The 22,232-nt window shown below is 41.5% G+C and overlaps 1 protein-coding gene across 1 annotated transcript in view; it reads left to right on the forward strand.

Moving 5' to 3' along the window:
• Positions 1–22,232, forward strand: part of CCDC88C (coiled-coil domain containing 88C) — a gene marked incomplete at its 3' end in the record, with an annotated part of 95,761 nt that overhangs the window by 35,263 nt on the left and 38,266 nt on the right. The window contains exons 4-10 of the mRNA XM_082000779.1: positions 4,726–4,795; positions 13,439–13,497; positions 15,152–15,235; positions 16,625–16,765; positions 17,529–17,713; positions 18,290–18,371; positions 18,829–18,987. Of these exons, the coding sequence (XP_081856905.1) occupies positions 4,726–4,795; positions 13,439–13,497; positions 15,152–15,235; positions 16,625–16,765; positions 17,529–17,713; positions 18,290–18,371; positions 18,829–18,987 (780 nt within the window). The remainder of the gene's footprint in view (positions 1–4,725; positions 4,796–13,438; positions 13,498–15,151; positions 15,236–16,624; positions 16,766–17,528; positions 17,714–18,289; positions 18,372–18,828; positions 18,988–22,232) is intronic.

Raw genomic sequence — 22,232 nt, forward strand, 5'->3', positions numbered from 1 at the left:
ACTCGCTTCTTGTTTAGGACTCAGGCAGAGGTTAATTTAATTCTGCATGAGAAGCTAGTAGTTACTGTACATTAATGCTGTGCAGTACTGCAGTGCAGGGGAAAGTTTTTTGTGTAGAGCTTTTATTTGCCTGGTCTCTCATCCATGGAAAGGACAATTTTACCTACTCCTTTCCTAGCAATGCATTCTTTGCAAGAGCTGTTGGCATGGTTATATTGGCACTTAAAAATGCAACCAAGAATAATACCTTGACCATTTTATTCCATGCTGTTGCACATTTATTTTTGAGAAGCAAATGTGTATTGAAGTGTAGGATGGGCCAACTTTTGTTCTTACAAAGTTACAAGGGACCCGCTTACCCTGTTGCAGGTAAATAAAACATTAATATATGACCATGGTGACTTGAGAGTGAGAGCTGCTACTGCATCTCTTGTGGTGATCTGAGGTGGAGAGCAATCATGGCGGGGGTGGTGGTGGTGTGTGATCTTGGAAGGATAAAAAGAATAGGTAAAATGTGCCTCAGCACTCCAGAAACGAATTAGAAACTTTAGATGGAGAGAATGAATATGTTTATTCATGCTCTTAATAAGCCCAAGTGCTAACAGTGCTAATTCTTGGTGCTTAGAATTTTATCCTGAATCACACGTGTCTTGATTTTTCCTAAAGCCCTTGACTGCTAGAATCAATGTGGGGGAGTTTTGGCTTTTTTTTAAGCTCCTTTCTTAGCAAAGCCATTGCAAAAAGTTTGCAAATGTGAGGCAAGCGTGCAGCAAGGGCTTAGAAGCCAGAAGACTACTAATGAGAACACAGCATTTATTTATTTATGTTTAACCTCATGATTTCTAGGTAACTTAATAATGTGTTTGAATCCTTGGGGTACCAGTCCTGGAGTGCCTAGCTGCTTTCAGCAGAACTTACCTCTGGCTTAGGCAGTAGCCCTTCTGTTGCTCAGATCTGCTGGGTGTCTCAGCTCCACATCTCTGCGGGCAAGCACAGCAGAGGGGAGCGATCAAGGACTGAACACCCAGTTTGACCTTCACTTAGAAAGCCCTCCCTGTCCATACGGTGTCATGTAACTCTTCATGCAGAAACCTTCGTGGGCTTTATCTACTGAGTTTGGGGGTCTGGCTCTGATGCTGATCTTTAATAGTGATAACTTTAATCTTTAATACTGCTAACTAAAAGCATCCGTTCTTGCAACCATCACTGCTGTCAAAAGAGCTGAGATTTTGGACAAATCTCTTAAAGCTTAAAATATCCTGATCTGTGGCAGAGGAGCATTTCAGGCACCTACAGATGCTGCACTAAGGCCTGGCGGGGGTTTGTTTTGAATTTGATTCCTTAAATAGCACTTCTGATACCAAGATTTTTTCATGGAAATCTCATTAACAGGAATAAAAAAATTAAAAAATTAAAAAGAAAAAGGCAAATGGTAGTCTGAGGGAGGTGATTCCTGACTTGCAGTAGCTGGCCTCTGAGTTGGTTAATGGTCTAGGTGTAAAGCTGGCAGCTCAGACCCTAATTGTTCTAATAATCAGGGCAATTGTTACCATCTGTTGTTGCTGTAACCTTTACTGTTTTAACCAAGCTTTAGTTGTGCTTTAAAAACGATTAAGAGGTTTCTCACAGGAGAAATCAGATTTTTTTTTTAGGCTGCCCCTAGCCATGCCGGTCGCCTGAGGCAGAAGGACGCATACAACATGCCATCTCTGCCTCTGCTGCAGCGTCTCGCAGCTGTGTTTGATTTCAAGCATAACAGCATCTTTTTATATCATACAATAACTTGCTGCCCTCGTGGGGAAACTTTGCATTTTATCTACTATTTCTTTTGCTGGCTGGGCTTCAGCGGCATGCCCAGGTTAACGCAATGCCCAGTGTAGCTGTACCCTGGGAGTCGGTCGGGTCTGTGGAGCCCTTTGGTCCTCGGTGCCGGTTCATGGGCTGTAGCAGCACAGCTCCCTGCCCGAAGCCCAAGTTGAACTTCGTGGCATCTTCGGAGTGGATTGGTAAAACATGAGGGGAGCAGAAAGGTCAGACTGAAGCACAGCACTTTACTTGTAAACCTATGTTATTGCTGCTTCAGATAAAGAAAACAAGAAAATATTGAGTGAATAGAAGTTGAAGAGTTTCTAATTTGCTGTTGGGGGAGGGGACTCTGGTTATATTTCCATATGTGGGATTTTAAGCAATGAACCTGAGTCATGGTCACATTATCCCAGCTACCGAGTCTGTCACTGGGTGTCAGCTGAGCCTTACTAACTTACTGTGTTTTTAGCCTGGACAAAATCTGAGTTAAATTGATCAGTGTCAGTGTAAGAGCTTTCAGTTAACACATTTTATCTCACACTTGCAGCTGTGTGAGTGGATGGCTCATTGGTACATCTCTGTTAACAGAGGATAGTTTATTAAACTGAAGTAACTCTGTTTCTGTGACTCACTTTCCTTATCTTGAAAAAGGAGGGCAATGACATTGACCTTCCTTTATAAAGTGTTGAGATCTACCGGTGAGCTGCACTGCATAACAGCTAGGTATTACCATCGCAAGCACTAATCTGAAGGTGAAGGTGTTTAGAACAATAAAGATACTTATCTGTTTAAACAATTTATTTTAAAAATAAACAGGTCAGAGTATTGCCTCTTGCAACAATTTGAATCTTTCAATCTGAATTAAGAAATCACTCTTCACAGGCTCGGGGCCGTTTCTGCTTGTATTCAGTGACTGTTGGATTCTTGCCAGAAAATACTAAGTTCAAACAGCTCTGAGGGCGTTCAGTCATGGTTATGTTGGATGGTATATTCAAATAATTTTACAGAAAGAGCTCATGGGAATGTTAACAGCATAAAAGTTAGCTGTAATGTCATTTGTGTCTGCCAGTTAAATAGCTAGCGATCTGATGATTACACAAAGACAACGCAAATTCCTTATGCATTCCTGCCTCAGTGCCTCTCCACAGGCTGGGTGACTGGAAGCACAATTCTTTATCTTTTTTGCCATGGAAATTGCTGGTTAAAGCTCAATACTTCAGTATATGCAAATTCTGATTTTTTGTTTAAAGCCTCAGTGCCAAGCTGTATTGTCATAGCAGATATTGCAGTATAGCCATGTGCTGTTAAATCCAATAGGTTTTGCACCTGTTTTGGTAACAGGTGCAAACAAACTTTGGTTTAACATGTCTCGAATGCACAAATTATAAAATGTATTTGGCTAATGACTCAGTGAATGCTTGGTCCGCATTAGCCAAACTTCACATTGCATAAAGGTCTATAGAGCCTTCTTTATTAATGGCACCAAAAACCCCGCCAGCTGTGACACTGAGATATTTCTACTTTATCCAAAAGAGAAACTGCTGAGGAGTATGTTCTGGGGTATGGATCAGAGGAAAAAAGAGATGTGTTATGTCCAAAACATTTTTTTGAGAATATCCACTCTGATTACTTATCAAATGCTGCAGGCTCCCTGAAATATTTCCTCTTTCAGTCAGGCTTAATTTTCCTCCTGTGGTAACTTTGAAAGAGAAATAACAATGGGGTAACTTGGAGGGGAAGTGTTTGGGTGAATGGGTGATTGTTTCAGGAAACATGTTTCTGTGCTCGGCTGCAGTACTTTTTCCCCTGGCTCTGAATGCCCTGCAAGTATCAATGCATGTGCCCTCCCAGTGGCCTAGAGGTAGGCTGGGAAACGGAGACTAGTGGGGAAAAGGCACCTGCCAAACATTTGGTAGAGTTGTATGTGTGAACCTTTGTTTCCTGAATAGCAGCACAGTGCTATAATCGCACAACCATTTTCCTCCCAGGCTTCTTATGTGAAATAAATACTTGCCTGCAAAATGTTTTTTCAGAACATCATAAGTTAGTGCGGGTAACTGCAGATTGAAGCTAACAAGTGTCCTCCTGAGCTCTGTATGTTACGGGGGTGCATGGCTGAACGTATTACCATGCAGAGTCCCCTTTGCCATGTATTTATTTGTCCACTTTGAGCATTTTGTCCGCCCCAGGACTTGTAGCCCTTTCTGTTCCTTAAGCCCATTCTGTCATTTCTGAGTAGCTTCAGCAGCTGACGTTTAAATGTTGAACCTGACCAAGCAATGCACCTCCCTTCCCTCATCTCCCCCAAAATAAAAGACCTTTAAATGAAGTTCATAGCATAAATCTGGTTTACTTCCCATTAAAAACAATGCAAACAAATCTAGAACTTCAAATCCAGTTTCTCAGAGTAGTGCCAGGTGCCTGTTCAATAGCTTTCCCCCACACCCACTTCCCCAGACCATCATTAAAATTTCAGACCCATGAAATAATCTGAACAATTATTTGAATTACTGAAACTTCACAGAATGGCTTAGGTACCTTTGAACCAGCTGCATTTATACACCCTGGAACATGACAGCAGCTGTATGTTGAACATCGAATGAATACAGGTCATGCCTGGGGTAAAGACATGACTGATGGGTGTGCCTGGCATGGCCGCACATTTATCCTGATTAGTGCCATGGGACCCTTTAAGTTCTATATTAGCCATTGTTAAAAGAGGCGATTAGTGTATGTTAGCTGTGCAACCTGATGCTGTCTTCAAATAGTGATTTCTCTCTCAAGTGGGGCTTCCTCCTGTGACCTCTGACCTGCCAGTATGTTAAAAGCTTTGTAATCGGTGGAGCTCTGTATTCTTTGTGGTGTGATTGATTGGAATTCCTTCACACTGAACTTTGCCTGTTGTTCTCTTTTGTTTAGGAGGTTCTCCAGCAGCTGATTGTAATGAATTTACCAAATGTTTTGATGATTGGCAAAGATCCTCTTTCTGGTGAGTAGTTTGTTGGGTCCTTCACCCCTTCTGCTGAAATGCTAAATAATTTCTTTTTTAATTTTTCTTAAATAACAAACGTGCATTTCGATACTATAAATACTGTACGTATTTATAGCCAAAGTACAAATATTTGAATACCTCCAAGTCTCACAGTTTAATGCATCTAGTATGGAATACTTATATTTACATGCTTTTACATACAAATATAATATCTGATATACGTGTGTTTGGACGTCATATGCATGTGATAGTGAGTTAGTTCTTGCCAAAGCCAGAGCAGCAACTGTTTGCTTGGAAGTCAAGTCTCTTCACTCCTTGCTGCAAGTGAACCAGGATACAGTCTGCCATAGGAGAATCGTTAGTCCTCCAAGCTTTCAGTCCTGTGTGCCTATATAATCAGTTCGGTTGTGGCAATATGTACACACCAGAAAAGTCTTGCAGAATTGCCCTAAAGTGTGAAGGAACTGTTGCAAATGAAATGTGTGAAGAAAAATACGTGAGGATGGAGAGAAAAATACATATATGACAAATTGGAAAAAGTGAGGAAAAGAATGGACAAGGAGAAAAACATCTGTCTGAGCACCTTGTCTAGACAAGGACATCTGTCATGTGAGGTATCACATCAAAAGTGACCTGGAAGCCAGTGAGCTCAGGTCCAGAGTCTAATATCTTTGGTGAGACAAAATGAAAGCTGTTTAGTCTGCAAATGAAGTTGACTTCTCCTTAGAACCACATTTCTGAAATGAAAGGTTTTGTTACTGTGGTTTTTACTTTTTTTTTCTTTGCATGCCCCTTCCATCTCTGCCTTAGCCCTGTGCCAGTGCCAAGGACAATGTATTTGTTTTTACCAAAGAAGGAAAACTGGATGAATCCTGTCAGCAGTGATGGGGAATGACACGGTAATCAGCATCTCCAGAACAAACAAGTGGCAGAAAGCTTGGCAGAATATTTCATTTTGCTGCTCTTGTCAGCAGTAGTGTGTGTGTGTGTACAGAAAAGTTTCTATCAGAAAAGAGTATTAACTTACAGATGTTAGATCACTGAAACTCATAGTCTTGGCACTTCTGCAGTAAAATCAAGTTGAGGCTAAGGCATCCACTTCTTCAGCAAGCAGATTAAAGTCTGCAATGCCAGTCTTAATTCTTCTGTACAGGCTATGGTTATGGGTAAGGAAAAAAATAGACAAGAGCTGTTGACTTTCTCAGTCATATGGGCAATGGGCAGAGCCTGGGCTGCTAGTGTCAAGAATGCTAGTGAATAGAGATGTCTGGGCCAAGAAGGCAGTGTCTCTGCTGGCTGAGTATCAATGGAAAAGGCTGACTGGTTTCTTCTCATGGCTGTTCCCGAGAGACAGCTGGCAGAAGGCTCATAATGCAGTGGCCACAGTGTTGGTTCCTGGGGAAGCTGCACACTTGAAAGCTGTCCTGTATTTAGCTATAATTTCCCATCATTGACCTGCTGTTTTTGTCAGCACCTTAGATCTGTCTTTCTTTGAAGAGAGTACCTGATGTGTGTCTTGTAGGAAAGATATTGGTTAGCCATGTGCTCCTGTCTTCCAGCTCCTTTAATTATAACCAGAAGTTTTGCTTTACTTTCTGACATCTTTTAAAATGTGGTGGTTTGGTTTTGTTTGGTTCTTTGGTTTTTTTGTGGTCTTTTAAAATTTATTTTATCCATTGCTGACTTATCATTGGCATTATTCAGAACATGGGAAGAGAGGATAAAGATACAAAAATGTAACTTCTGGATGTCTAAAATTGATGGGGTATGCGTGTATAAAAAAAGTTAAGTTCTTGTTTAGCCATACTGTATAATAATTTTGAGAACCAGTCCCAGCTTAGAGACACTACAAAGGAAGACGGTGAACAAAGAAAGGCTTGAGAAATACTTGCTCCAAAGAATGTGTTCAAGGAGGAGAGTGTCCGAGGGATAGGATTTCAAGATAAGTTTGTCTTAATCTTGCTCTTATGTGGATGATCGTTGCTAAGATGTGCTGAAGAAACTGTTAGAGAAGTGGAGAACTATAACTTCCTTCAGAGGGAAGGAACCTGGCTGAGGGCTGACAGGAAGGTCTGAAAGAGGGAACAGGGAGGAGAAGGCTGGGGAGAAGTTAGTAAAACCAATACAAAAAGCTGAATGAAGGAATAGGCATTGGTGAGCAATGACCAGGTGACTGTTGGGTTGATGTCTCTGTTACTGGGTGTCTTGCAGAGAGGAGTGAGAGAAAGGCAGGAACACTTGGGAAGGAAAAAACAAAGTGAAATGAGAGATTCTCTCTGTCAGTGAGAGAGCTAAAGAAAGGCTGCAGATCGAATAGAGATGTGAAGACAACGCAGTCAGCATGGGAAGTGGTGCTTCTGGCAGGAATACAGAGAAGCCCCAGGGAAAGCTGACAGAGAAGTGAGGAGGCGGGGGTTGACAGCAGTATGGGGAGAAGAGGTGATGGAGATGGTTATTTGAGGGAAGTGTTTAAAAGGGGCAAGAATGGTAGAGAAGAAGCCTCCTCTTTCTCTTTGTCAGTGATCCAGTCCAGGACAGAGACTGAGAGGGAAGGAGGAGGGTCCTGGAGGGGACATCTGCAGGGACGGTGCTGGGCCATGTGGGGAACTCTAGGAGCTGGAGACCAAGGTGCAGGTGGCCTGCAGGGCTGGGCTGGATCTGAGAGGCAGTGATGAAATCCCAGTTTTGTCTTCCCTGTCCTGTAGGTAAGTTATCTCAATGAAAGGTTCCTCTTGACCAGAGGAAGAAAAATTGATCCCGCCATCACATATCTGGAACAAATACAGTGTTGCTTTGTTCTGTTTGAGCTGGAAAGGCTCCTAATGACTGTATTGATTCCATAGGTCCAAGACCAGAGAGCTGTTAAATCATTCAATATGATTCACTGTGTAACAATTTCAGTGACCTATTCCTTGTAACAAGCCCACACCATGTTTTGCTATGCATGTATGTCTGTTCACCAATGCTATCTGCAAATTTCATTTTTTTCTTCTAAAACACAGCCAGAAGTGGTATTACATGTATTTAAATTATAAACTGAACAGCTCTAAAGTTGAGAATGCTGTTCTTGCTGTTTAGCTCCCATTTGGCTCTCAACAGTTGGGACTATTGAGGGCTTGGCAGCTCTGCTTTGAACATGAGACTACTGGAAAAACAGAGCTGCCACCATTAAAAATGCAGTAGCAGTTGGGCTTTTGCATAGGAGAAGGCACACGTTTGCTGGATTTAGGAGCTTTACTTGCTTTCATGTCCTCTAAATCATTTTGTTCCTGGCCATGGTAATTTTGCCTACTTTAGTTCATTTGGCCATGGGCATAAAAGTTGTAAAGATACTTGTAAGAAGTTGAAAGCTTTGACTGTTTTCTAAAATATAGGGAGCTGAAAAGAAACTTGAAAGATTAATTGAAGGATGTAGAAAACTTTCCCAGGAATCTGACTTGCGGAATGATGCAGCTGATGTTACAGGGTTTCTTCACTGCACTGTACAGTAGACAGCTACTATCATTAAATTTCCTCTCTGTTTTTCTCTTCTGGCATGTTTTTTTCTTGCTGAACAGCTTTTTCAATTAATTACTGCACCACAAATCCCCCTGTGCTCAATATGAGAATCATCTGCATATTTATCATCTATACACATCACTGTAATCACCTTTTATAATTACTTCTGGTTTTAGTATGCCTCATAAATGGCCACCTATTCATGTGCCTATACAGGGAATATCAGTGTAGAGTACTGGTCCTGAACCTCTATTTAGAGGTGTTGTTTAATTTCTTAGATTCTAGACATGCTTAATTTAACACAGTTAGTGAGTGTACTTGGAAACTGATGGCAATTAATCCTTTGAAACAGTCGTAGTTAATTGGGCGGGGGGTTAGCTTTTTTCAGACCAAGAATGGAAATGAGCTTTTATTTGCCTGAAGGAGGCTCATTTCTGTATCTTCAAAAACCTCTGCTATTTAGATCCCCTTTTCAAATTACACGTTAAGTTTGTGAATGAGAGAGCCCAAAGTCCTTCCTAATAAGTGTCTATAGAAACTGTTTTTCATTAAAATCATAAAAGATGTCTATGCTCACTGGGGTATTTTTTCATGTCTCGTTTCCTTCCTCATTTTGTTTCACAAGCCTCCAGAGGCACAAAGGTTCATAAAATATCAAGTTAATAACAAAACACTGCCTCAATAGTGTAAATTTAGTATTCAAGCTTTTCTCCCTCAGGATGTTGCTACAGTTGGGAAAAATGGTTCTTGTGTGTTTCAGCCCTTCCCACCTTCTCAGCACATCCGCTGGCCGCTCCGTGTAGCACGGTGCGTGCCGCCGCTCTTTCTCCTCTGCTGGAGGAATGTCAAAGTAGAAATGCACAGGAAGAAGCAGCACAAGCTCAAGATTTCACATGCTTGGGCTCTCTTGTTTCCGTTTTCTCGGACACCTTTCCTATCCCCTCTATTCCCCCCCACCGCCCTTGTCTGTATTCTTTCTGTACCTTGGTGCTCTTTTTTGTTATTGTGTCTCTTAATCCCTCTGCCCGCCTTCTCCTGGAGTCCTGCCATCTGTTTCCCACTCTCCGTCCCCTGCGAGAGCAGAGGGGTCTCCTGGCTCTGGCAGAGGGAGGCTCCCAGGATGCACAGGTGGTGCTTGGGCTTTCCCTCCCTTTATTTTCCAAAAAAACTGCTGGCCCTCTCTCACAGTTGGGAGCAGATGGTCTTTCTGCAAATCCCCCAGGTGGCTGGCTCCCTTGCAGGCACAAACATGTGGCCCGAGAGCAGCTGCCCTGGAATTTTCAAAAAGGTATAAAAGAAAAGCGAGGTTTTTTGTGGTGGTGGTGGTGTGTGTGTGTGTTTTTTTTTTTTTTTTTTTTAAATCAGCACCTTTCTGTTTAAGTGCTGGTTTGAATCATGGCCACTTGTTTCAGCTTGTGGGTACCTGTCTGCCAGGAGCTGCGCTAGACCTAAGCGTTTGCATCCTAGGTCGTAGGAGGACACTGTCTTGGGAAGGTCAGCTAATAAGCCTGGGTGGACCCAGCAGACTTCCTTCCTAGCCATCTAGGAAGGACATATGTCATCCCAATGAGCCAGCATAGGGAAGCCTGCGCATTCCTGCTTATGCAGTTGCACAAGGAACTTTACCACCTTATTAAATTAGCACAAATCAAACCCTTTGAAAAACACCACAGAATTATTCACCGTTTAGGAGGCATGACTGAATTGGGGCTAAAGATCGTTTGCTTTTCTTTGGCATGCATTACAGGATAAATGCACTGTTCTGAGTATAGACCTTAGCTGCTGCGCTGTGTAATAATCCTAGATGTGTTTCTGATTCACTTAGTAACCCTGATTCACTAAAGTGTGTGGTATCTCAGCTCTCCTGTGGGTGAGACAAAAGGGGAAAGGGGTAATTAATCCCTTCCTGGCTCATTCTGAGGTTTAATTGAAAACTCTCTCTAAAGCACTTTAGATTGGTAGAGAGGTTTTTTTCATACTTAGAAGAAATAGGGTATGATTATCTCCTGTAAATAATATTATTCTATGAGGCTTTAAAATGTTACTCAAAACTAGCTTGAGTATGAGTGATCTCAGAGTGCCTTAATGCCAACAAACTGTCTCCATCCCATGGGAAACAACTTATGAATGAAAGCCCAAAGAATTGACTCTAAAACAGTCATACATGATCTTCTGAAACCCTTGTGTGGCTGGCAGAGTAGATCTGCTAAGAAGACCTTTCAACCTTAAAAGTATTTCTAGTGGGTGGTGCAATCTCATTTGCATTACATGTGTATAGCATGTCTGCAAGCATAAAGTAATTTACTAAAAAAGAAAACTTGGAAAAATCCTGACAGCAAACTTTTCTGTAAAAGCTACCAATGGGGAGAGCAGACTGCCAAATGTTATCTTTAAAACAGTAGCAAACTAATAATCTCATGATTACTTTGAGTCTTTTAATTTCTTGTTCTTTGCTATAAACTCTGGCTTGGCCTTCTCAGCCAAAAGGGGCTTGTCATGTCTGCCTCAGCTTCTCTTCCTGATGGGAGGGCCCAAATGAAGAAAAGGTCTCAGAGTGGTATTTCCAGGCAAGGTCAGACCCTGGTGTGGGAGAACAGGGTTGACCTTGCTAAATTACTCTGCAGTAATAGTTGAAGGTGTTTCACTTCACAGGGTTGTGCAGCATCACTGATGCCTCTCTGTTGTCTCATGGAGAGAATAGCAATGCCCTACTACCTTTGGTGCAGAGAGGTAGAGTGTGGTTTGGATGGATTAAACAGCTCACATGTCTTTAAGAAGGTATAGATACCGTCACTGTTGGAAAGTACTCATTTTAGAAAACAGCAGCATTAATTTCAAGCCACCAGGATTGCCCTGAGGATAGCTGTGACGCCATGGTGCACAGATTGGAATTTATTGTCAACAGATGGAGATGCCCAGAGTATGCAAGGGTTAGAAAACTTGTCTGGTGTGATCTGGGGTAAGCAGCCTGGTGGCTACTCCTTCAGTCCCTCATGGAGAAGATGCTCTACCCTGAGTAAGTTTAGGAGAATCACACAGACACACACACTTGAGTCCCTTGCTTTCCATAACTTAGTAACTTGCTCTCATGTCACGCAAGCATGCTCTGCATTTAATCCCTGGTCTGGGTCTGCTCTGAAGCGGATGCAGAATGAAACCCAGTGCTGAAACTCTAGTGAGAACTCAGTTTTGTGGAAAAAAAAGTCTTCTGACCAAACAAAGTATCTCCTTGGGCTAGTAGTGCCCTCAGAGGAATTGTTCATGAAGTAACAGATTTTTTTTCTTGTTGCTGAGGTGGTTTTTTGTGACACTGTCTACTTTTAAGATTGTGTTATTCAGGATCATACAAAGTAATCAGACTTTCACAGACTGAAATGTTATTTGTATATTAAATTGTAATTTTTCAGAAAAGAGCAAGCCATGTATGCTGCTAGATATGGGGAGAAGAGTAAGAATGATTGCACGTCGTTCAAAAACTGTTTTTAAATATTCTGCAGGGAAATAAGCAATATTGTGTTTACAGGGTAAAGTGTGAGCTAGCATGTTTTAAATATATCTTCTCTGCAGAAGAATTCCTGCTTGCAGTCTTACTGATTAATAATGTGGGACTTGGACATTGAGAATTCTAGTGTTGATTCATACAGTATACTGATAATTTCTGTAGGGCATTCTTGAAACATTTTAAAGATCAACATTCCTAAAAGTTGTTGAAAAATTGTTGAATAAATAAGGTACATTTAAAGACTGGTTTGGGCCATTTATGTGCCCTGAAATCAGAAAACAAGTTATTTCCTAAGCTGCCTGCATGTGGTCACGCTGGCCTGCAAGGTTCTGAGAATGGAAGTCACCTCCGTGGTAATTTAGGTCAGTGTGCCTTTGTGCATCCGGGGCGCTGCGGCAGCTTAATTCATGAGTCAGCTTAACTCCAGTTCCCCAGCCGAGGGTCCTGCACATGCCTCTAACTTTCTGCCAGCACAGTTGCACTCAGAAATTGTTTATCTGTCTATTTAGTGATAGGAGCAACTGAACAGCCAAGTAAAGCAGGGTATAAAATGAAAGTGTTTATCCCACAGGTAGATGCTCCGTGTCAGGAATCCTGCAGATGTATAGGGATGAGAGAAAACTGTATGTGGCCTGTCTGTCTCTCCTTCTCTTCCCCCAGTGTGGATGAGGACAGGCTTTTCCTGAACCTAACTCATAATGTTTTTTTTTTTTTATTTCCTCATTGAAGCTCCTCGCCTTCCATCTCCCTTTTTCTAACTTTGATATACGTAATTTTCTTTACCACCCAACAATCCCCGCATTAATTTTGTCGAAACAAGATCTGGAGTTGGCTCAAAGCCACGCCGGTTCCCCTCGCGCGGCTTTCTCGCCCCTGACCTGAGGAGGGGGCGGGCAGGGCTGTTGGCCGCAGCGGGGCTCCCCACAGTAACAACCTGCCTGTGTCTCCTACCCCCCGCGGCTCCCCCAGCATCTGGTCAGCTGCATCTTCTCCCTCCGACATCGCTCATTTTTTATCCTTCTTAGCGCATGGGGTTTGCGCTTCAAAGTGTGAACAGGCTTTAATGCAGAACAGAGAGAGAATGTGTTTGCTAAAACATCTTGCGGAGAGAGTTTATATGCACAGAATGGCATTCAGCTTTGGGAAGTCTGAGCGGCAACTATTTTACAGACAAGCTCTTTCTTTGAGAGTAACCTTCCTTTGCTTCTGCCCAGGGTGTTTTTGTTTAGCTTTGGTTGGGTTTTTTGGAGGGGGGGAAGAGGTGGTGGTAGTTTGGTGGGCTTTTTTGCCCCCTTGTTAATCACAAAACAAGGGACAAGCATTGGGCAAATGTGCTGAAGTATTTAAAGGATTTTTTTTTTTTCCCCTGGCATTGATCAGAAAAGCCTCAGAAAATGTAGGTGATGATAGCACATCAAGGAAGAAAAGTCTTGCTGTATTTGGGATTTTAAACTAATCCATAAGAACTGTACTGTTACATGGAAAGTATGGTAACTTTATAATGGGCACATATCTATTGTATTGTTCAGGCACTTGTTCAAAGTCTTATTTCTCTTTTCAGGTGGTTATTTTGGAGAGGATCACTTGCAAGTGCTTAATTTGTTGCACATATGTACTAATTCCATTTTTTTCTTCTCCAGGTAAAAGTATGGATGAAATTAAGAAGCTGCTGTTGTTGGTTCTGGGATGTGCTGTGCAGGTGAACATTCATTAAAGGCTTGAAAAATAAGATTTTTTTGTTGTTGTTGTTTAATCTGTTTTGGTTTTTGTTGTCTTTTTTTTTTTTCTGGACTGAGAACATCCACCCAAAGATCAGTGCCATATGAACGAATCTCTAGCTCAGGACAGCTTGTGAGCTGAAATTGTGAGAAGACACAATAGATGAATGAAAGAAATGCAGGGGAAAGGAAGCACGCTTTGTGATAGCACTAGCCTCAATTTGTTGCCAGTGCTTAAACAGCCGCAGGATATGTACTCTTGCAACTAAGTAGTCCACTTTGATAACAAGATGGGAAGAGATAAGCTTTGAACAGTGTTCTTGAAATCAAGACTGTTGTTGGTTTGTTTTCTTACTGTTTTAAAATAGAGTGGAAGAGTACATATTAATGCCAAACAGATAAGCTAACAGTCCAAACACTTGTCTGATGAATCCTGATTTTATTTGCCTAATCTTTTGATTGAATGTTATATGTAGAAAGTCCAAAATGAGTAGATACTTTGTATATTCATGTGGGGATTTTTATACGGCATTTATTAAAATAGGCAATGTATATGAGAAACTCCCCAGAAATGCATGACAGTTACCAGATAAAGAAATCAGTGTTCTGCCCACCAAACTTCTGTGGTGGTAAACAATAGACGCGTTGCAGGCTAGCCTTTGCTTATAATTGACCTTGTTTGTAGGTCTGTCTAGTGTTTTTGTCATGCCTTAGGACACTTACCCTGCTCAGCTATGTCAAGTCAATTATGTCAGGGTAAAGCTGTCTACATATGGCTGCTCTGAACTATCTCAGTGTTGTATTGCAGCACAAAGAATAAAGGTCTTATTTGGCAAGCTGCTGTGCCTCCTCGGGCCCATTTACGGGTCTGAGGTTCTTCCCAGTGAAAGGAATGGTTGAGACTCAGAACCAGGCCCCAAAAGGAGACTGTAAATGAGTTTAAAAAAACTTTAAGTAGTGCTTACCTTCTCCACAATGCAAAGTTGTTATAAGAAGGCAACAATATTATTAGTATAGTATCACAGATACACAGATAGCAGGTGTCTGCCTCTTTTAAAGCCTTAAACAGATTTTAGTAAATCTTTAAGTTATCTGAAATGTCACTCATTTTTATTCAGAATGTTTCCCAACCCCGTCTTTTAATCTAAAGCACAAGTTGATTTAGTCCAACAAGCAATATTATGCATTGATGTGAATAGTATCTAAAGTGATGCATCTCTCTTCATTGCCAAAATGAAACAAAATGCAAACAGCAAAGCAGACATGTTAAATGATGCAGTGTAAGTGTAGGTTTACGTCTATGCAGCTCCATTAATGAAGCTGTGATGATCTCCTCTGGCTGTTGCCCCACCTCTTGATCTCCTTGCATGTTGAACTTGTTTTTAAAGAGCAAAGCCAGCCATTTAACCTGGCCTTAATTGTACTGACTGTAAAAAGTTTTTAAATAATTTGATGCATGATTCAGTTCATGCTCCATATGGAGCAATGAAGTGTTATCCCTTCTAGTGTGACAAAGTGTAGATCTTGAATATTTTGTTGTTAGCAGTGTGGGGATTTTTTTTTATTTAAATGAAAAATGTTGCAGTAAGTTTTAGGGTATGTAGCACTGTTTCAGGGTGTGTTTTCTTTTAACAGTGTGAAAGAAAAGAAGAGTTTATTGAAAGAATAAAACAACTGGATATTGAAACCCAAGCTGCCATTGTGTCACATATTCAGGAGGTGGGACTTTCAGCATTGCCTATTTTGACTTTTTTATCTCTTCCTCTCTTGACTTAACAGGGGTTTTTTTGCTATGCAATATTGATGCTTGGAATTTCATAATGGATTCATGAACTTGACCAAAAAAAGATTCAATGTGTTACTGCAATCAAATTACAAGATGAAAATGATAGGTGCTGGGAACATTACTTGGCTCAGTGGTTTTTTAAAGAGATGCAGTGGTAAATGCCTTGCTTGCCTGTTATAGGCTATGTAGAAGGAATTCTTGTAAAGATACATGTGTAGTATTTCCAAAAAGCATGTATGGTTTAGGAACTGCAGTGCTCCTTGCAGCAATGGTGTAGGCACTTAGTCCCCAAGCCCTGTGGTAGGTGAGACACAGCCTCTCCCCAGTGGCTTGCTTTGGACAGTGACCTCTGAGCTCAGGTGGTCTTGAAAAGTGTACTCTGCAGCTGAAATTGGACATATATTCTGTTTTTAAAGAGAAGTTTGATCCAATGATGAGTGTTGTTGGACTTCTGAGGTTTCCGTAGAAGGGAGTACAGAGAGTACAGGTAGGCATTGGGAGCCAGCTTGCTTTGGAAGCCCAAAGGAGAGCCACATGGAAACAGCCCCTGCTGGGTGCACCTCGCTGGGCGCGGGCACTGGCTGAGGCTGGCCGTCAGCGCGTGCAGGTATAGAAAGCCCGGTACACTCGGATTCGAAGAACAAATAGTGAAAGTCTAAGACAGAAACTTTTTTCTTACCACTTAAAAAGTAGTTCTGCTTTAAAAAAAAAATAAAATCATGATGAACTAAGCACATGGTTATGACAAAAGCAGGAACAGTCTTTAACTGGGCTTGAGACACTTGCCTGACATTTTTCTGCTAAATGGTTCAGAGGAAATCAGCTTGGGTAAGATAGCAGTTGAAAGGTGCACTGCTAGCAGCAACCAGAGACATTTCTGCTAAAGGCAGCTCCTCCCAGCTGTATCAGCTGCAAATTGCAAATTCATTGAAAGCAGGGCTACTTCTCAGTGAGACACCAGCCTAACTGTTCGGTGTGGGATCAGTCCCTTCAAATCCCTGTGGTGACTACCTCGATGCTTAGAGTAAGACAGTTGCATACTTCTAATATGCAAGTACATGTGCTATTAATCATCATATGTATCTGATCACTTTTTAAAATCAGCCTTAATAATTATTCAGAAATCTAAATACCAGAAATTGCTGGGTGGTGTTACAGTTGAGAGTTAAGGTAGTTGTATTTGTTATTTACAACCTGGTTTTGGTGAAGTGTGGTATGTTTTTTAATTGATCAGTAGAAGAAACCTGGGGGATGCAGCATATACAGCAAACAAATTTACAAATCAACCAGTGAAAAGACAATTTTTTTGCTCCTGTTCCTAGGTGACTCACAACCAGGAGAACGTCTTTGACTTGCAGTGGCTGGAGCTCCCAGATATGGCCCCAGAAGAACTAGAGTCTCTCTCCAGGAATATGGTTTTCCACCTCAGGAGGCTCATTGATGAGAGAGATGAATGCACAGAAGTACGATGATTTCTCTCCAATATGGAGCTCATGTGAAGCAGCCGATTCAGGCTTCACTGCTTCTCTTGTGTCTTGTTTGTGCACTGGGTTTCTATTTCTTCTGCACTTTTCTAGTACACTTCTGAAAATCTGTAGACAGATTTGGACTTTTTCATTGATTCGTGCATAAAATCTAAGGTGTGATGAAATGATTGGTAAAGAGGAGTGGAGTGGTTTCTCCATGAAGTGGAGAGACCAAAATAGTTGAAGTTGTGACTTCGTCTTGGATTTTTTTGTCTCTGCCTATCTGCTCAGTCATTCATCTTTGAGTGGCTGCTTGCCTGTCTCTCCATGGGTATCTACCATCATGGGTTCCAGTGTCTTACCTAGTTTTTTTTTCCTCTGTGAAGATGGCCCTATCTGTTGTTGACTCATCAGTTCCTTTCCCTTCAGATGTCTGGAGGAGGCTTCTCCCCTCCTTTAACTTGTTAATTTTCTGTCATGCTTTTAACTGTGATTGTGTTAGTTAAAACTGTTAGTTGTTATAGGTTTTTATGAATTCTCCAAGCAAAACAGAATGCTTATTTTGAGCATTGGAAGGGGAATGTTTTAGTGGTCTGAACATAGTGGAGATTCCTTTCCTCCTCTGTGTAACCTTCCCTCCTGGCTATAACTTGAATTCTGTAGAATGCCAGGCTAATAATTTTCTACATTTATAAATAATTTTTAGATATATAATTATACTATTTATCTCTTGACACTATATACTTCTCCGTATTTCCAGGTCATTGTAGATCTCACTCAAGAGAGAGATTATCTGCAGTCTCAACAACCACCAAGTCCTCTGAAAGCACCAAGTCCAGATTCTTCACCAAACCCAGCCAACCCTCTTTCTAATGAAGACAAGCAGCACCTTGCAGTTGAGCTGGCAGACACAAAGGCTAAACTGAGAAGAATCCGTCAGGAGTTGTGAGTCACCAGTGATTTGTTCTAGAGAGACTTAGTATATAAGTCTTGCACATCCTGAAAATGCAGGTGCCTGTTGGCTTCCAGTATACTGGCCTCCATGGGACCTCTTAGAATCACATCTTTCAAATTTTTTATTCACAGCAGTGGGAAGCTAGTATCGGTGTTCCATCTTTCTTCTTTCTTAACTGGTCTTTAAACACAGTGATGGCTACTTCCATTTTTCTTCTTGTGTCTCATCGCATGCTTCCCCTCTTTAAAATGCCAACCGCTACCTGCACTTCTTAAGTATTAGTGCAAAGTCCAGAGACCAGTGAAGCTAGTTATGACAGCAGTAGCACCAATGAGATTTAAACAGAGGTCCTTAGTATAAAAGTAGAGTTGCAAACTTGTATCTGTTATGTGTATGGTATGACAAAAAACCCTTTTGCTTTTATGAAACTGTCATGACAGCTCTATGTTCAGAATATGCTAGGAGATTTCTACCTTCCTTTCCAGATTCCTATCAGTTTCCATATAATCAATATTGTTTCAGGGGAAAAAAAAAATTCTTACTAAGATTTTTCTAATCCTTTTCAGGGAAGAGAAGTCTGAGCAGCTCGTAGATTCTAAACATGAAGTTGAGCAGCTTACCTTAGAGCTGCAAAAAATAAAACAAGAGGTAAGATGGGCTCATTTTGTTGTGATAGTCTTCCCTATTTAAAAAAGCCCCCTTCAGTGTGGGGCTAAAAATACTGCTATGCCTATTTTTTTAGTGAAGAAATCAAGTTACTCCAGCAAGTTGTTTGATGATTATGGCTATGGCATAGCAATGCTACACTTTACACTTAACTGGTGAGAGCAGTCTCATCTGTTCAGCTTGCAATTAGCCTAGTAATGCCTGAAGCTTATGCAGCATCAAGCGTTAGAAATGTCCCAACAGGATGAAGAGCCTCTCTGTAATTGTAGAGAATTTACTGGCTAATAGGAGAATTCTCTTACTCCTGAGCTAGGGGAATGCTATTCACCTACGCTTAAAATGAGTAAGTAAATAAATAAAAACAGAGTTTAAAGAACGTGCTTTAAAGTATTAACTAAGATTATTTTTCTTCTCCCTGCTTATTTGTCACTTTTCACAGAATATCTACCTGGCCTCAGATGCTCGCTCTGCCCGAGCATATAGAGATGAGCTCGACTCTCTGAGAGAGAGGGCAAACCGTGTTGAGAGACTTGAGATGGAACTTGTTCGGTGCAAAGAGAAACTTCATGATGTGGATTTTTACAAAGCTCGCATGGAGGCAAGTGAGAATGGGGAGAAAGTAATCCTTAATGTTTGGCTTTTGTTGTGTTACCAGTTCATGTGTCATTTGTCATGGAGCTGACTGTAGCAAAACATCAGAGCAAGTGGAAATTTCATAACATACGTCATAGTTAATGACTTAGCAACACTAAAACTTCTTTCAGCGGCAAGAAGGAGTTAGTGCACACAAGAAATAAATACCCATTAGTTTTAATAAATGCTGCTTTGTTTATGCATTATGTGGCTAAACAGGACAGACCTTTTCTGGACACTGCTTCTAGAGAATCCAGACCTCTAGTCTAGCCTTGAAAATTTACTCTTAGGTAAAATGCCTGTGTTTGAGTTGTTCCTTTGACCGACATTTTAACTGTCGTGTATAAATTAGCTAAATGAATGTCTGGGTGTTTTTCCTTAGGGGTTTGTAGCAGATGCAACTGTCGTTAAAATGGCTGGGCATTTTTAAGTGTGACCTCAGATGACAAATTCTAGCCACCCCTTTTTGCAACTGTTGCTTGTAGTAGAAAGGAGAGAAAATTTGGATCTTCCCTAGTGCCCTCCCTGAGTAGGGTATGTCAATGAGAAATGTATAGCTTTGCTCCAGTAGTAATGCCAGTTACTCAGCTTAGTCACCTGCAGCTATGCCTATTCTGGAATTTTTAATTAACTTAGGTTGGAAAGGACCCTGGAGATCATCTAGACAAACTCATTGCTCACAGGATGGCTGACCTTAAGTTTAGGACAAGCTGCCCTTATTTTCTCTCTTTTCAGTTCTTTGAGCCGTTCTCATATAAACTCTCAGTAATCCACATACAAAACACTTCAGCTGAAGTCAAATATCCAGACTTGCTGAACACATGGAGGTTCAGTAATTGACAACCTTGCTATAATTAGATAAAATCCCAGGTCTGAGGTAGAAGAGTGATGTTGAAACTCGCATTTGCCAGGCCTCTGACTGAGAACACAGACTTTATTTCTGCTCTATAAACTCTACTTTGTAGGTGATTTCACCCGCCTGCCTCTGACCTAAGGGGCCAGCTAGCTGGTGCTTCTTTTGAATAGAATCACTAAAATAGATGGTTATTGAATGTAGTAATAGATTACAAAAGCCCGTCTTCCCTCTCAGTAATTCCCAGTTTACTTTAGGAAGTATGAAGCCCTGGCTCACTCTGTTTTCTTCCCTAGAGCTGGCAAATCAGTCATGCATTAACCTGGCACACTAGCTATCAGCATGGCATCCTGGCATTTCCCTTTTGGCTGCACACTGGAGTCACTTAGCTTCTACCTGCTGCTTAGATAATTTAGCCAGAGCTAGGAGAGGAGTTTTTTAGTCTCGTCTTCATCTGAGATCAAGGGAGTAGTTATTTCTGTTCTTGAATTCTCAGCCTCCTTGCTTGTCGTAGAGCCCAGCAGTTTCCTACTCTGCTGTCTGCATGCTAATCTTGCTTAACATACCATTCAGTAGAGACCTCCGCTTCATTTTCAAATTTGTTCCAGCTTTCCTCACTCCCTCTTCCACCCTGTGAGTTTTTTGGTGAAGGTATTGAACATCAGAAATGAGTGCTGGCTCTCCAAGGATACCTCCCTGACATACAGTAGTGAGACAAAGAATATTTCCCGTTGATATGGCACTTTTCTAATTCTGGGCCACAGTGTGGCCTCAAGCAAAAGTCACTGCTGTAGGGGCTGAGCTCTTCTAATATGTGGCAGGATTGCACAGCTGTCTACAGGCTGCTCTGTGGTCTAGAATAGCCAGAGAGTTTCACATTCTCACCACTCCCTCTTCCATCATTGATCAAGTCTTGGCACAGCCGTGGACTGCCAGTGTTGAGCAGTCATCAAGCAAACTCCACTGGTTTCATGCGGATACATTCAGAGGATTCCGCAGGCCACTATCCTGTCTTTTTTTTATGGTCATGGAGTAGCACAAGGGCTGTGCATAGTAGCCAGTATCAAACTCTCCATGGTCCCTCAGTTTCTGTCTTACCTGTCTCAAGTCCTCTGCCCCTCCAAGAGGGTTAATGGCCAGAGTCAGATCAGTGTGTGCTCAGATTCCTGCCACTGCCCCAAAAACTGCTAGGCTTCCAATTCCAAGATTCACAATTTGTGCAGGGATGTAACATGGCAGAGAATTTTACTACTAGACCGTACAGTGCTGATTCATCTCATGGCATTTACTGGTTGTGGCTGGCTTCCTAAGCTCTTAAGTCTTAAGACCTGAACAAATCTTGCAGAGGCACAGCAATGAAAATAGGTGCGTAAAGTATAGCATAAGCCACTTTTCTATGGTAATGTGATAACTTAAGGCTTGTAAGGGTCTTGCCAGGGTTCTTAATAAGCAGTGTCAAATTGGTAAGTGAGAAGAAAAAGTGGGCTTATCTTTGTGCATCAATGCAAAAAGCTATTAAATGAGCACTTAAATTTTTTTTTCTTTCATGTAGTTCACATAGACATTTGGTAGTTTGAGCAAAAAATATGGAATGTGGTCTGTGTATGATACCGTGACAAGCTTTAGGAATTTTGACCAAGCTTACAACTAGTTTCTGAAAGCACATAATACAAATCAGCAGTGGCAGCAGGAAGAGATTTAAGGAGCTATTGCAGAAGGATTGCAAAAGGAGCAAGTCTTTCTCTATGTGAATGTAACAAATTTAGGCTTGGGTGGTGTTTTCCTTCTCTGTATATCTTGACAAAGTTGTTCAGAAATGATGCTTTAATTTGACTATCATTCAAGGAACATAGAGATGAATATGCTCTGGAGACCTTCCTGCTGGGGTGGCTTAATGAGGTCGTAACTGTGAATGTGGAGAAGCAGGCTTAATGCAGGGCTTCCTCCAAGGAGGTGCTTCTCTCCGATGTAAAGCTTCCCTCTGGCATTCCTCTCCATTGAACCTTGGGCTGCTCCAGGAGATCAGGTTATTTTCTGAGGCCGGGGAGTCTGCTTTGCCCATTCTTCCTCCTTCTCACTGCAATCACATTTCCATGGGGGATGACAGAAGGAATTTCTGTGAATATTAAAAAAAGCAAAAACATCTTTAGTATGTTTTCCCATAGCTGTCCAAGGAAATGTTTGATTGTCACAGGATGTTAATTGTATCAAGGTTCAGTAGGGGCAGCTTCTGAACTGCCAAAACGGAGGGGTTTGAACTCTGTTTAAATCTGAAAGTAGAGAATCTGCACATGCACACAGACTTAGTTACATCTGATTGCTACTTTAGTTTCTGAAAATGTTTTCCAGTAGCAACA

This window comes from Phaethon aethereus (genome assembly GCF_964289735.1).
Source record: "Phaethon aethereus genome assembly, chromosome: 5".
NCBI lineage: Eukaryota > Metazoa > Chordata > Aves > Phaethontiformes > Phaethontidae > Phaethon > Phaethon aethereus.